This window comes from Lepisma saccharinum, chromosome 7 (assembly GCF_977018435.1).
Source record: "Lepisma saccharinum chromosome 7, izLepSacc3.1, whole genome shotgun sequence".
NCBI lineage: Eukaryota > Metazoa > Arthropoda > Insecta > Zygentoma > Lepismatidae > Lepisma > Lepisma saccharinum.
Window position 1 is genome coordinate 8,228,665 of NC_139235.1, and position 15,668 is coordinate 8,244,332.

The following is a 15,668-nucleotide window of genomic DNA, read 5'->3' on the forward strand; positions in this document are numbered from 1 at the left end:
GTTGTCTCTCTCTCCCCCTTTAGGGCTGGTAACAGCATGGGGCAAAAACGTAAGATTTTAATATTATATTAAATTGGACTAGTAAGAAATGGAGCCGTAGCTGCAAAGGTTTGTCATTGTCACTCTAACCCCTGGAACATAGAAATTAGACCAACCTGTCATTTCTCCCCCATTTCTCACCTCCTTTCGTCGGGAATAAAACATAGCATTTACATGTTAATTTAATAGGAAACTAATATCATCTTAAAGTTTCTCATTTTTTGACCATCCACCTTGTTATCTTTAATTTGGAATCAATTTTGCAGATGTGAACAATAACACACACCGCTTCAATGAAGATGATGTGGGATGCACAACCGACTGTCCTTTTATTAGCCACATTTCTTGAATCCTAAGTTTTCTAATCATCGGATTCAGCAGAAAAGTGTAAGCACATAAAATTTCAACAATGTCTAAGTCTAGGTAGGCTCGGAGGTGCGAAAATCATTCTCGTCCTTGGAGCTGAAATCTCTAGCTACAACTCTGATAAGGAAATATTTCGTTTCGAGAGACCATTAATAGATTAACACCATATAAAAACATAATACAATAAAAGTAGGAAAATTTAATTATCATTTTTAATAAAAAGCAATAATTAAGTAATATCTAACACTTATTAAAAACATTTCACTTATCTTATAATTTCTTGACATTTTGAACCAGTCGTTAAAGGAATTAATTTACAAGTTTATAAATGTAGCAAATTAATTTGTTTATATATGTTTATAAATATATATTCATTAATTAATTAATGATATTAATTAGTTATTTAATAATTAACATATTTCATCTCTCTCTCTCTCTCTCTCTCTCTCTCTCACACTCACACACACACACACACACACACACACACACACACACACACACACACACACACAGATATATATACAGTAGAGCGTCGATTATCCGAACGTCGGTCAACCGAACGACCGCTTAACCGAACTGTGTACTCGCTCACTTTCAGATATCTGTAATGAAAAAAGTACGTGACTTAGCTGCTCGTAAGCGTGTAGGCTTGCTTAGACAGACCAAAATAAAGGATTTTTTTAAACGTTAATTTTGTGTACTGTGTGTATTGTTCATGCAAAATGCGTATGTAATATGTACATATTTTTGTTTAATAAACTGTACCACATACTATATATTCCTACTAAAGTTGCCTTTGTACGTTACTTTGTAATACATACTTAAAGAGATGCCTGTTTTTATGAATAAATTTACTGTACAGTACTTCTTTTTGGCAAATAAACATGTACAGTTCGATTATCCGAACAAACCAGTTTTCCGAACACCCATGTCCCCCAATTACTTCGGATAATCGACGCTCTACTATATATATATATATATATATATATATATATATATATATATATATATATATATCCAAGGTATCCCCTCAAAAAAAATCCTGGGTACGGGTCTGATATGGGGCATTCCATTCTCATGGGTGGGACACACAGACTATTTTTTTATATTAAAATTGCTAGTCTACTGATAGTTAAGCAACATTTCTCTTACAGTTTTTGTGCATTTAAATATAAAACTTAACACTGTTGATTACAAATAACTACCCTAAAATTCTTTCCCACATTTGTAGCTATAAATGAACAATTGGTTTTCACGGGTGGGGCAGACGAAACCGTACACTTAATAAGAAGTTTATTTTTATTTCTGTGAATTGTCAAATGATGAAAAAAATAAATTATGTAAGACAGAGAGAAGATAATTGACCGTTGAATATTCTAGTGGGAGTTGAGGGGGAAATGTAACAGTTAAAGGAGAAATTAATTGTATTTTAGTGTAACGGATGGGACACAATAGAAAACACAAGTAAATCAAAAAGTTAAAATAAACGAATGATACATAAAATACCATCTACTTTCTAACTCAGGTTCACCATTGCAAAATTAAATTTGTACACTTACCTTTCTCTATCAGTAGGTGAGCCATCATTTTCAATCTCCAGTTCAGTCTTTATCACAATATCAGGTTCTATTTTAACATCCACACGACCATTTTCAAGAACACTAACAAGAACAAACTGCGTACTCTCATCACGTGTGTCCACTTTACTTTCCTGCTGTTCTAATGCATTCGTCACAGTCTCGGTGTGGAAGTTCTGTTGAGAGGAGCTACCACCAAGAGTAGGGAGGGAATTAACATCCATGCATTCGTCTATTGGTTCAGATTTAATGGTTCTTGATGCACTTGTGTCCAAAGTGTTGTCAGTGACTGTCTCGTCGTGAGGAGAAAAACTGGGGATGAAAACATCCGGGGGTTCAGTTTTGATTGAGCAACTCACAAACTCAGGGGCTGGTTCTTTCGATGGGGAGAGATTAGATTCACCAACATCTGGTTCCATGTGTGGAGGTGAAGCCTGAAAATACATTATGCATATGAATAAGAAGAAGTACTTTTTTGAAGACAATACAGGGTGATTCTTTCACTTCAAAACTCCGAAAAATGTAAATATCTCAGAGCGTTGAAAATGTACAAATATGAAACATGAGGTAAAAAGAACTTTATTCTTTGAAAAAAAAAAAGGGAAATAACATTTGCCGACCATTAATAACAATGTGTGGCTGTAACAGTGAGCAACAATGTAGTGCCATGATAATGAACTGCCACATCATTTCCATTTACGCTCTTCAACTTGTGCTTAGTGTGTGAGATTAACAAAATATGTATCTATGCAAAATTGTCAAAAAACAATTTTAAAGGAGCTATGATCAATTTCCTTTGTTGGCACGTGAAGCGGCAGCCATCTTGAATTTAACGGCCCCTAGAAAATTTGGGCCCGGTATGCCAGATGTCTACTCAAGATTTTTTCCTTTCTTTAGGCATGCCCTAACAGAATCAAAAAAGAAAACTCGTCCACCTCAAAATTTCTGCGGGTCTTATGGCCAGGGACTGGATTATATCTTCTGGAGTACCCCAAGGCAGTACCTTGATGACCTTTTACAATATCTCCCAGACTCATGCAAAAACCTTTTCTTGTTCGCTCACAATTGCAAAATATACTGGTCGAGCAAAAAGTCGCTGGAGTGAAAGTTTAAAAAACCATTTTCAAAGTTTGGTTCCGTTCCGTAGGACCAAACATGCATGGCTTGTTTCGATAACCCTTGCCACCCTGCTCAACAAGAAGCACTCAACTTTTCACTTCTCAGAAGCTAAGATTGTGCCTGCCCAGCCAAATTAATGATCTGACAAGGGAAATAGACATTTTTGGTAATCTGACACGTTTTAGAAGACTGTTGACTAAAAGTATGTACCAGGTGGTTATAATTAAAGTGACGGTGTTCAGAGTGGTACAGCACGGGCTGTAATGAGAGTAGCAGTCTGAAACTTCGTAGATATGATAATGAAGCAATGCGCTCGCGAATTATGCAAAAAAAAAAAAATAGTTCCAATTCTCGTCACCAGGGTAAAAAATGGCGCTGTAAGCAGTCAAAACGTGGAATTTTCCGTAACTCTGACGTCAAAGTCGGTGACATTGCCTAACCATTGTGTGAGCTCCCTGGTTGTTGTTGGTGACGCTTGTTGCTTTTTTTTTTCCTTTAGTGATGTGAATGTTCGCCGAACATTAAAAGTTTGATTTTTCCCGTGTAAAAAGCAATGGCTATTGCGAAGAAAGACCGTGCACTGCTAGTGAAGTTGTTTTACCAGAATGGGAGCAATAGTAACGCTGCACTGCGGAAATATCGCCAACAGAAAGGGCTGAGAAGAGGGCCCATGTCAATTAATGGGCTGAAGAAGATGATGAAGAAATTCGAGGAAACAGGTGAATTGGGTGTTGCACCAGGGAGAGGAAGGCGGCCCATCCCCGTGGAAGTTGTGGACGAAGTTGCTGTAGCTGTAGCTGACCGTGCAGCACATGCCTCAACTTCTGCAACCAGTGCTAGAGCTGTGGCACGTGAATTGTCACTCCCCTGGTCAACAGTTCGCAAGGTATTGCGGTGCATTTTACACTGGTATCCCTACAAGATTCAAATTGTGCACCAATTGAAACCCCAAGATATTCCACAACGCCGTGAGTTTGCCCATCGGTTTTTGGCATGCATGGAAGTGGATGACATGTGGCCGGGGAATATTCTGTGGACTGACGAGGCGCATTTTACTCTGGTCGGTACAGTGAATACTCAGAACTGTCGCATATGGGGTTCCACTCGTCCACATGTTGTGCAGGAACAACCATTGCACTCAGTTTACGTGACTGCATGGTGTGGGTTCACTAGCTCCTTCATTCTTGGTCCGTTTTTCTTTGAGGAGATGACACCTCGAGGGCCTGTTAGGTGTACAGTGACATCTGCACGTTATAGGGACCTCCTTGTGCAACACGTGATTCCAGCTTTGCAAGAACGGAACTGTGAACACACCACCATTTTCATGCAAGATGGGGCAACACCACATGTCGCTCGCCACGTGAAAGATTTGCTGCGAGAAACCTTCACTAATGACCGCATCATCTCTAGGCAGTTTCCAGATGATTGGCCTTCCAGATCCCCCGACCTTAATCCATGTGACTTCTGGCTGTGGGGATATTTAAAAGATCGTGTCTATCAGGGACATGTCCGGTCTCTGCCTGATCTGAAGGCTAGCATACAACGACATGTCGCTCAGACTTCACCAGACATGCTGCGAGCAACCGTCGACCATGCCGTGTTACGAATGCAGCATGTTGCTGAATTGGGAGGCCATATTGAACAGTTCTTGTAACCATAGTTCCTAATAAACATGCCAGAGCCATTGTTCTCATGTGTTTGATCTTTCCTGCCTTTTTCCTGTAACTATACCACGTTTTGACTGCTTACAGCGCCATTTTTTACCCTGGTGGCGAGAATTGTAACTTTTTTTTTTTTTTTTTTTTTTGGGCATAATTCGCGAGCGCATTGCTTCGTTAGCATATCTACGAAGTTTCAGACTGCTACTCTCATTACAGCCCGTGCTGTAAGACTCTGAACACCGTCACTTTAATTATAACCACCTTGTATATATCTTAGCCACATGTAAAATTGCTAATACTGTATTTGGAAATTTCTAATAAATAAATAGAAAACATCAAGCTACAAACAGTTATGTAAAGGTGATGAAAAAAATAAGTTTACCTCATTTTTCATGAAAAGAATAAGTAATAATTTTGCAAATTATATAAAATACATACCGTGTCCTCACATGCAATATCCGGTAATTTACTCTCTGGAAACTCAGAAACTTGTAGCAACTTCCGTTTTTCTGGTTTAGCCTCAGCATCTGTAACATAAATATTATCAGGCATTACTATATTGCCTGACATAAAAATGATGATAACGTCTCCAATAATCATACAATTTTAATTTTCAACTTACTACACATGAAAAATCATTGAATTTCAAATTTTTAGATGCATGGATTGATGAAAATTTATCTTGAGGGTGCATATATTTTTACATTGTCAGAAAAGTTGGCCTCATATTGTTAAATCTTCAAAATTCTAGAAATTACGTCAAATTCATCCCATTTTAATATTAAATTTTGATGGGAATAAAATAAAAAATAGCAGTAAACTGGATATATGGAATCATGGGCATGCGGAAGGGGGGCAAGGCGGGGCCATGCCCCCCCCCCCCTGGAAAATGAATGTGTACCTAAAAATTATATATTTCACACATAGTTTCATTTCAATCACAGTATTTTATGTTAATTATTATAAATTCGTTTAAGGAACATGATAATTTCAGACTGAAATAGTGTTTTTTTTAGAGGGCATCACTATTTTGGAGGAAAATATGTGTCCTTCCCCTCCCTGGAAAAAAATTGCCTTGCTTGCCCCTCCCTGGAAAAAATCCTGCGGACGTCCATGTAATGGAATACTACTTTTATGATATACATGCATATCTTTCTTTCCTTTTTCCAAGCAGCATCATTTTCTTTAAGCAAACTGCGTTCTAAATAGCAGAACTAAGCAGTCTTTATACTAAATCAATATTAACACTGGTAAGCCTTGTTTCCATGTTAATAAAACATTAAAATGCTGACAAGGCAAAATTTATTGTATAAAAAATATACACTAAAAATGTTAACGTTTTCCACCCTCTAGCAGGGTCTTCTTCAGAATTCTGAATTTATTGTGAATCTTCGTCTGAAGAAGACCGTGTTAGAGGGTGGAAATGTTACGTTTTTAGTGTATATTTTTTATACAATAAAATTTGCCATGGTCAGCATTTTAAAGTTTTATAAATCAAGCAAAGGCATGTGTAATCATTAGAATAAGCAGAAACAGGGTGGCTACTCTAGGACCATGATAAAATTCAAGTATAATTCCCAGTTTTCAAGGCCAACTATCCAAAAATTCAAGCAGATATTTTCTCTATTTCAACTTTACGTATTACCGCCTCTCAACATCCACACAAAAATAGCTTAATAATATAAAGGGACTATGTGATCCCAACATCCAAAAATTATAATTCAATTAAACGGTATACCTAATATAATTAAAATATTTAATTTAAGGTGCTGAGTATCCATTTACAATCAAAGGTGCAACCACGAATTTTTGTCTGGGCAGGCGGGGAGAAAGTGCCAGGATAAACATACTAATAATAATAATAATAGTGTTAATAAAATTTTCATTATAATTATTATTGATTTGTTTTATTTTACTTCGCTTCTTGTGCCACGTTTGGCTAATTTGCGAAGATGGCGATGAGTGATAAGATGAAATTGATGAATGGACAGTCACAAACATCCATGCCCAAGCCGGGATTCGACCCCGCTGGGACCAACATTGTTATTGTTATTATTATTATTATTGGTAGTAGTAGTAGCAGCAGCAGTAGTATCAAAGACGTTATTATCCTCGTAAATTATACAAAAAGGGGGTAGAAGTTGGTGCTAAAGCATTTGTGTTCGAACAAACGATTTCAATTATTTTTTCAACACGTTCAATTTCATAATGGAAAAGAAGCACACAAACTATTTTTGAGACAGAAAATGCTTGATAAATGCATTCCAAATATAATTCTATTTTACATTAACATGTATAACTTTCATGCACGATATATGTTTCACACATATGCAACATGGAGCAACGTGGACACTAAATTGTGTATGTATTCAAAGTTTCTTTAATACATATTACACACAACATATATTATTTAAATACATTACACAACCAATTCATCCATCTCACAATAAACCAACAGCAAAAATTACATAAAATGTATCTCAAATGTGCATGCCCCCTTTCCTCAAAACAATTGTTTGTGCATTTAAAACCAATTAAGACAAGTGTTATTTCTCCATCTGGTAATGAACAAGAAAATTTTTTGATCTAATTTTTTGCAGGCTGATATCAATATTGATTTAATAGGGTGCAAATAATTTCACGGGACGCCAATGCATTCTCTCTTTTACAACTTTTGTGCCTCCCCGATGGTGTAGTGGTAACATCGTGGCCTTGTGATCAAAGGGTCCCGGGTTCGATACCCTGTGGAGGCACATGGCACAGTAGTTCAGATCTAACTTTAAACTGCAGATCCAGTCCCGATTAGCCTTTATGTGCATAAAGTGGACTTAAAACCACAAATCAATCAATCACTTTTACAACTTTTCTTTTCATTTAGATAGTTCGGCGCCCAGGGCCGACTTCCACCGCCCCCTAGCTATGGTTATAAACTTGATAAGACTAAGAAAATTTTACGAAAATAATTTTTATTTGCATAAAATGTGAATAGGATTCCGATTAATACAAGTTGTAATTTTTCCCAGTGAGTAGCCACCCTGAGCAAGTGCTTAACACAACTTCAACATTAGCTGAATTAACATTTTCCTGCATCTGCAAAACGATTAGGTACCAAAACCTAAAACATGCCTGTTGCACCAATACTGTGCAAACTCAAAGGCTTGAAAAACTACGAGTTAGAGTAACTCTTCAGTTAGGATCATCCATTACACCATCTGAAAGGCATGTCAGACCATTTGAGTCACGAAGCCCAGGAATTACTCTAGGAAAGTAGCTATACTCAAAGCAAGTGCCTCAATATCATGCAGAGGAAGTATGTGATTGGCTACATGTTTCGAGAAGGCGTTGCTCTACTCGTGGTGTGGTCGACTAGTGGTAAGCAAGGAGAAGGATGAAGTAACAGGATATTGGTGTCCACAAATATACTAAGGCCACCCTAACAACCGGCTCCCATTCACAGTGCAGAATCGTTATTTTGACAAAATCCTGTTTTCCTGTTGGCTACTTTGGGGAAGAGGTATTCTAAAGTTGCCGCTTGTAGCACAAACATGGGGGGGGGGGGGGGCAGCAGTAGGCCTAATTGGCTGTTTGAATGCAAGTTCTTTACGTAAAGGCAGCATCGGTGGGTGACTGCCATAAAAGCATTCTCTATGCCGGTACTCTGGTGCCACTGACACAAGAAAATTTCAAGCATATAATAAATATGGGAAGACATTACCGGTTGCAGATGGTGCCATTAATGCTCTGCTTCTGGGCAGTGGTGGCTGGTGATCAGGGTCTATGGGTGTGCACCTTGGCCTCGCGTCCAGAAGAAGTGTTGTTACTCCCACCTAATTATTCCTGCCAGTTTCTGCTAATCGTATTGGCAATCCAAGTTATGACGCACCTTTCCCTGATAATGAAACAATAGCAGGGTTATATATCATGAAAATATATAAACAGTGCTCGAAAAATTGTCTTCAAAGCTAGGCGCCAGGAAACGACCTACTAGCAATTGTGCATCCTCAGTATGTTTCAAAAGTCGTGCAATCCAAAGTTCGAAAATATATATCATGAAAATCGTAAGAGATATTTACACCAGGTTTTCTGCACTACACTAATCTTGTAGGCTATCACTGGGTTCATAAATTTATGGTAACATTTATCTAAATAAAAACAATTACATTATTTTAAAAAACATTGTTAATTTGCTGAAAACACCTGAGAACTGATTTTTAACAATAAATACCAACTCTTAAACAATTTGTGGGATCATTTGTTGGTGTTTGACTGGTTGTAAAACATTTGCTTTGTGAGGTACAGCAGAAGCAGGGCATTTTTATTAAAAAAAAAACCTCTTGCACATGAGTGTAAGAATGAGTAGTAAAATACTCTTCAGCAAAGCACACGCACTGCTCCAATGAATACGCCATGCTGAATCAATTAAAAAAAAAAAAAAACAGGCACAGTAGCAGTGAAAGTAAGCGAAGAGAATTCAATGTAACCAGGGACAGCCTAGGATTCTCTCAAGAGTCCAATTTCGGCACAAAATCTTTATTTACGATTTTTCACGTAAATGTATAGCCAATACTTAGACAAATCTTGCATGCGACTGTTGGCAATATTTCGACCTGCTAGTGTTGTCATATATGGAGATATGTCCCAAAAACGGCACTTTTCATTCAACCCATAAAATCGCCAGTCAAAAATTCATCAAATGTTGCACATGACCAATATCTATTTATGTACTCAGAGTTTCAGATACAGCGTTATTTGGCCATTTTACACTGAAACAACATAAAGTAGAAACAAAGATAACAAAAGATAAAAATATTAACAAGATGGGATAGATTGTCGCAAATGACAGACTGACATGGCATCAGTCATCAAATGTCTTATTATGACCCTTCGATAATTTCTTACATATTTTTCTTATTCAGAAGTTCATTTCTGGAAAAATTTGAATGCTACTTTCAGTCAGTTATTAATTTATATAATTTTCTGTACGGAGTGAACTGATAAGTTTAAGCATTGAAAAATATCTCAATGGATGAAGCTTCATAATGCAGAAAACCCGGTGTAAATATCTCTTATGCTTTTCATGATATAAATTTCCAAAGTTTGGGTTGTGCGACTTTTGAAACACTCTGTATAAGATGCTGAGCATCACGGTATTCAAAACATCGCTAAATCATTTGAGAAAGCAGGAAATGGGGTGTTGGGGGACAAAGGGTAAGAAATTGTTACGGACTCTATGGAATTTTAACAACATTGATAAAAAATAATAATTATTTACTAACTTACGCTGAACTGCAATTTGAACTTAGAATCATCAAAATTTCGTACATATTACAGCAAAAGATCACAGTCATTAGGCTAAAACTGTTAGTCGCCATGGCGACTGGGATTTTTTGAGCCCTGTGTATAAAAATAAGGTTTATTACAAATTCAAAATACCTAAGTGATCTCTTTAATCGATCACGAGAGAAGTTGTGTTGTTTGGTCTCTTTCGTGACCTGTAGAAAATTCAGAATTTGATGACCTGTCAAAATCCCTCACGACACTACCAATAACATGCAATCTCAGGTATGTACAACGCAAGACTACCATACTTCGCAATCTACTTTTTGTTACACTGACCATATGTTAACCAACAACATTCATTCTGCATTGAGAGCACGTGCATCATTAGCGAGACAGAGAGGAGAATGTGTCCTCCAAAAGGTACAGAAAAAATGTATTATGTGCAAGATATTTGAGAATTATACAAAATTCACCCCGCCCACAATAACTTGGCTGTGATGCTTATGATTGAAGTTCGAATTGAATTGAATTGTTGCTTTAAGTCCACTTTATGCATACAAAGGCTAATCGGAACTGGTCGTACAGTGTGAAGCAAACCCATGTGCCTTCACCGGGTATCAAACCTGGGTCGCCTTTATTTCAAGGCAACGACGTTACCACTTTGCCATCAGGGAGGCTTATGATTGAAGTATCAGTCAATATGACATTGCTCATACACCTTCATCCCGAGGCTCACACTTCGGGAACCATTGATTTAAAGCATACAGTAACATATATTCATCGATGTCAACCATCTTATGCATTGTACGAAACTAATTATTCCAGAGGAAGCGAATCGCTTGTATATGTTCAAATGGTAACAAATGTTCAGGATGTGTCCTTTGTCCATTCGTAACAATACTCTTTTACATATAGCCTACTTATATATATTTTTAAATGTATCCATTGCGAACAAGACTACTTGCAGATTTGCCCGAATAAGTACCTCAAGATCACACACTAGACATGCGCTTTCATTTGATGTGCCACTTGGATTACTGTTCGCAGAGCGATGTGAACATTTTCAGGGTATAGTGGAAAACAGCTCCCTTTTATGCAACACACACAGCAATGGACATTTCCACTTTGACATGAAAAACGTTTTAAATCCATTCATTTTACAGATAATGACACAAACATGAGATGTGCAAAATATCTCGGCGATATTTGTTTTGGTTCTTGAGAAACACACCTTCAAACACAGCTGAAATTTACCTCCTACGTCACGCATTTGAAAACGTTCTCTCCACAAACACGAGGTCCTCTGACGTCATCACTTTGAAATGCGTGCAGGCAGGGCTTCTGCTTGTCCCTTCAACTTAGCATGAGCCACGGAAGCGACAGCAAAGTCACTTATGCAAAAATCTGTGCTCCATTTCTTGGAGATGAATTATGCCCTAGTAGTATTTACTATAATTCAGCCACTCGGTAGAGGGTTTTCCCATTAGGGTGACAAAGCAAACCTTGTAACAGTCAATGGCTGAACACGTGAACAGCCTTGTTCATTGCGAATACATAGGATGGTTCTGACTGGAAAGAACTTAATGTTATAGGAATGCCTTTTCTCGAATTACAATTATTTTCGTCATAATATTTTCTTCGCAAATTTTAAGATAATTCATTTAGAATACTGGCTTACATGCCAATTTCTGCAATATAAGAGGTGATATGGTATAAAAAGGTACGGGGAGTTTTTAAATTTCCTGCAGTAAATGACAGTTTTCTTCAGTTAATATACATATTGCAAATTTTTGTATTTAGCCTACTATTACGTCGCTTTTCCATTCACTTTGTTTAACCGCAACAATGAGAACGCATGGTTAATGCAGTATGTATCTTCTCTAACATCACATTTCTTCCCACTTTTGGCTAATCGCTACAATGAAGATGAATGACTACAAGCAGTATTCAAAGTCAGGGTGCAGGAGTACACGCCCCCCCCCCCCTCCCCACACACACACACCACCACCTACTGCACAATCTAAGTATCACCCAACCTGCCACGATACGAGACGAAATGTTTCTTCTGTCCCATCTCCTTTTATGAGACGAGACGGAAAATGTCTCGTCTCGTGAGCAACACTAACTTTAACAATAGAAGCATCCCCTTGGCTGTCCCCAAAGTCTCGAGCAAACATCCTCCCATGTAACAATTTCCAGTTCAATGAAATGTCACTCACAAGGAAACCGTCATGCCCAGGTCGAGAGTCAAACCTGGAACATGCGACTTCCTCAGATAAATCATGAATTTTGTGTATAATAATTACAACGCCAGTTCATTCCTGGTAATTCTGAATCTGCAATTTGGTTTGCATATATAAGCAGGATAATATTCAGTTTTCGAGGGCTGTACCGTCGAAATGAGGAGTCAAAGAAAAAATAAATATTGAGAAAGTTTTTTTTTTTTTGTATTTATAATGATAAGTCTTTGCATACGTTGTTAATTCTATATTTTTCGAGACTTGAGAGGAGAACGAGAATTGCCCTCCCAAACCGAGACGGATGTTTATAAATTGAGACGAGACTGTCAATGAGACATTTACAAATAAACACGAGACAGACATTTACAACTCTCAACGAGAACGAGACCAAGGCTGACATGTCTCATCTCGATAGGATCCTTAGTGGTGAAGTTGTGAACCAACCAATTAATGCGTTCAGGGTAACAAGATGAGGTGGCTTTTTTCGCAGTATAAAAATTGAAAATATATCGTACCATTTCAGTATGGGATATTGTTATACACATGGGCGGGGGAGGGATATGGATCAACTTTTGGTATGATTAGGGTTGCTTTATTTCGTAAGTGAAAATCCAGGACACTGCTGGTCGGAAGCTTGTTGCGGAGCAGGGGGTGCTGGACCCGACAAAGTTGTGTGTATGTAGACAGGATGTCACACTAGTATTGATACTTTTCTCTTCATCTTGTGTCACTGCATTTTTAAAAACCAAATATCTTTAAGATGACTCGAGGGGGAACAAATTACTGATTTGACAGTCTCAATGCAGTTCCTTATCCCAGAAATTCCGAAACTATCAGGAAATTGCAGACATTGGCCTGCAGTCCCATCTGGTGTGTGGAATTACGAAATTTCCTTCCCATCCGTATCACGTCCTATTCGTCTCTAATTTAAGAGAATGAAATAAGTCCGAAGAAATTTTTATGAACAAGCGGATAGAACAGGTAACTCTGGTAATTTTACTGAACCAAAAAAGGAGGGGGGTTGGACCTGTTGAATCCCTCTTAAATACGCCCATGGTTATACATATTATTTCCTTGTAATAATTATACATAAACTAAGTATAGATATGTACTGTGCAACTAATGTAATCTTCTCAGTGTATTTTCTCTTGTCTGCACAAAAATATTTGATCATAATTTGCGCAACAGAAATGGAACACAAACTGAAATTGCTTTATGGAAAAGAAAGTTAAATAGGCTTTATAAATAAAGTGAAAATTCTTATTTTGCACTACATAGGTTATGGTAAATTTCGATAAATGTAAGTTTCAAAAATATTTTTAAGTGTCTGGTCAGCAACCAATTTTATAAGCAATATTTTTCGCATGGCCTGAGAACACACACGCAGCTGAAGCCTTTCATTTATCTTGCACTTGAGCAGCATGGATATTTTTAGAAGAATGATCATTAAAAAGCATAGCTTTCCTCTCTCCTATCGTTCCTTCTTCCATTATTTAAATCGGTACAGATTTGTAAAACTGCTGCACGTGTTCGGTCACTGTGGGCTACCCATCCGGAACTGGATGCTCGAAGCAGACGACAAACGAGCTCTCCCTAAGTAGTGACGTAGTAACATTGCGGCGGCGTATTTTCAGCACAACGCTAGCCTCGCAACTTTGGAAGTCTCGTTTCTGCCTTAAACTGGATGCAGAGAAACGCGAGAACTTGCAGGGGTCATTTTTTCCAGGGTGTAGCTTTTAAAATTGTTGTAAAAAAATTGAGTGGAAATGTCCATTGTGTTCAAAGCCTTCCGTTGAACACCGTGGGAGACAATGTTACCAATCATTAGAAGTCGCGTCAGAGTAAATTGTGTATATACTCGAACATCAAACAAAGTATTTTTCTGGAATAAACATATGTGTGTGTTTATTTAATATGTAGGTAATTTAAAACATATACATGAGTGTTCACGTGCTCATGCGAACATAATGAGGCGACACGCCTGGTTACTGTATGAATCAGGTAATAATTTTGCTCGTTAAAATAGCCACATACGCTGTTCTCAGCACCTGGTGAAAATTGTCGTGGATAACCATATGTATTTTATGGTTATCACATTGGCATGTCCTACACTACTGACGTACCTGGTTGTACATGATTACCTGAGCACCTGCGTGCAGAATCACCCGGCTGAAGACCATGTGTCACAGTAATTTTACACGGGTTTAACTTTAACAGATCCACACCTCTTTGTACAGAGCCGTACGAAATGCCAGTCTGTTGTGCAAGACGCCGAATAGATATAGCAGGAGATTGTTCCAATCCACGGCCAATGTCTTCCAGTGCTTCTTCTGTGAGAACTCTACGCTGCCTGTTTCGTTTCTTAGGTTGAACACTCCCAGTCTTCTGAAATTTAGTGTACAGTGTGTGGACTGTCTGACGACATGGAACTTTTACTCCCGGGAATCTTGTTTCAAATCGCCTTTGAACTTCACGTGCCGACTGTGATAATACATATGAATCATAAATAAATTCACGCTGTGCAGTAGAAAACATTTGCTGATACGTAACTGGTAACACACTTTGCGGTTATATACTGTAGAAAAAATACAATACATAACAAGCAACTTAACACCTTACAGACGGTAGACCTAAAAAAAAAAACAAGTTTACCACAGATTATATACTACATAAACACTAAACCACAGATTAGAAAATGGCAGGCGCGTTCCGAAAGTCGCACGAGTTTAACCATGGACATCTTTATGGTTTGGTTTCCAAATCGGGATGTTCACTGCCAAACTTTTCCGCTGGAGGCGTCACACCTATTGTGTCCCTACCGGAGGTGACAATTTCTCAACAAAAATGTGTTTAGCAAACCTTTAAGATTATGTAGCAAGTTATAAGTTTCCAAAAATTACATTCTCCTGAACCTAAGAATGGACATTTCCACCAGGGTTGGCAAAATTTGTGTTTTTTTTAAAAGAACAAAACAAACTGTTTTTTTTGTTTAAAACATGTTTTTTTTGTTTTAAACATAGTTTTAAACATGAGTTAAAAAAACATGTTTTAAACATGTTTTAAACAAAACAAAGTCAACCTTTTCCCAGTAAATTATAGTTAAAGTCGTTAAATAAAGAAAATACTATTTTTTATGAGTACCGTGGCGACAAGGACAGTTTATTTCCCTTTGGAGATAAGGTTTACCATACTGGAGGGTAGGGGTGTGCGGGACAGAATTTTTTGGGTCGGGACGGGAAATTCTTTAAATCCCGACATTCCGGACGGGGAAAATTCTCAATTTCCCGAAAAAGTCGGAAAATTTTCGGGACGGGATGTGTTCGAAATTTCACAAAGCTCTTGAAATCTCGAATTCTACACGTAATTTCCATCTTAAGTGCTTGTTT

At 37.7% G+C, this 15,668-nt stretch overlaps 1 protein-coding gene across 5 annotated transcripts in view; it reads right to left on the reverse strand.

Moving 5' to 3' along the window:
- The window catches only part of LOC145989709 (uncharacterized), a 50,008-nt gene extending 35,086 nt beyond the window's left edge, over positions 1 to 14,922 (reverse strand). For 2 of the 5 annotated variants that reach the window (XM_083124955.1, XM_083124951.1), the window contains exons 1-3: positions 14,424 to 14,922; positions 5,201 to 5,289; positions 1,965 to 2,416 (exon numbers count right to left, since the gene is read on the reverse strand). In XM_083124955.1, the coding sequence (XP_082981081.1) occupies positions 1,965 to 2,416; positions 5,201 to 5,289; positions 14,424 to 14,817 (935 nt within the window). In that variant the 5' untranslated portion in view covers positions 14,818 to 14,922. Of the gene's footprint in view, positions 1 to 1,964; positions 2,417 to 5,200; positions 5,290 to 8,477; positions 8,652 to 14,405 lie in introns of all 5 variants that reach the window. The other 3 variants (XM_083124953.1, XM_083124954.1, XM_083124952.1) reach the window with 3 other exon arrangements.
- Positions 14,923 to 15,668: the final 746 nt, after the last annotated feature.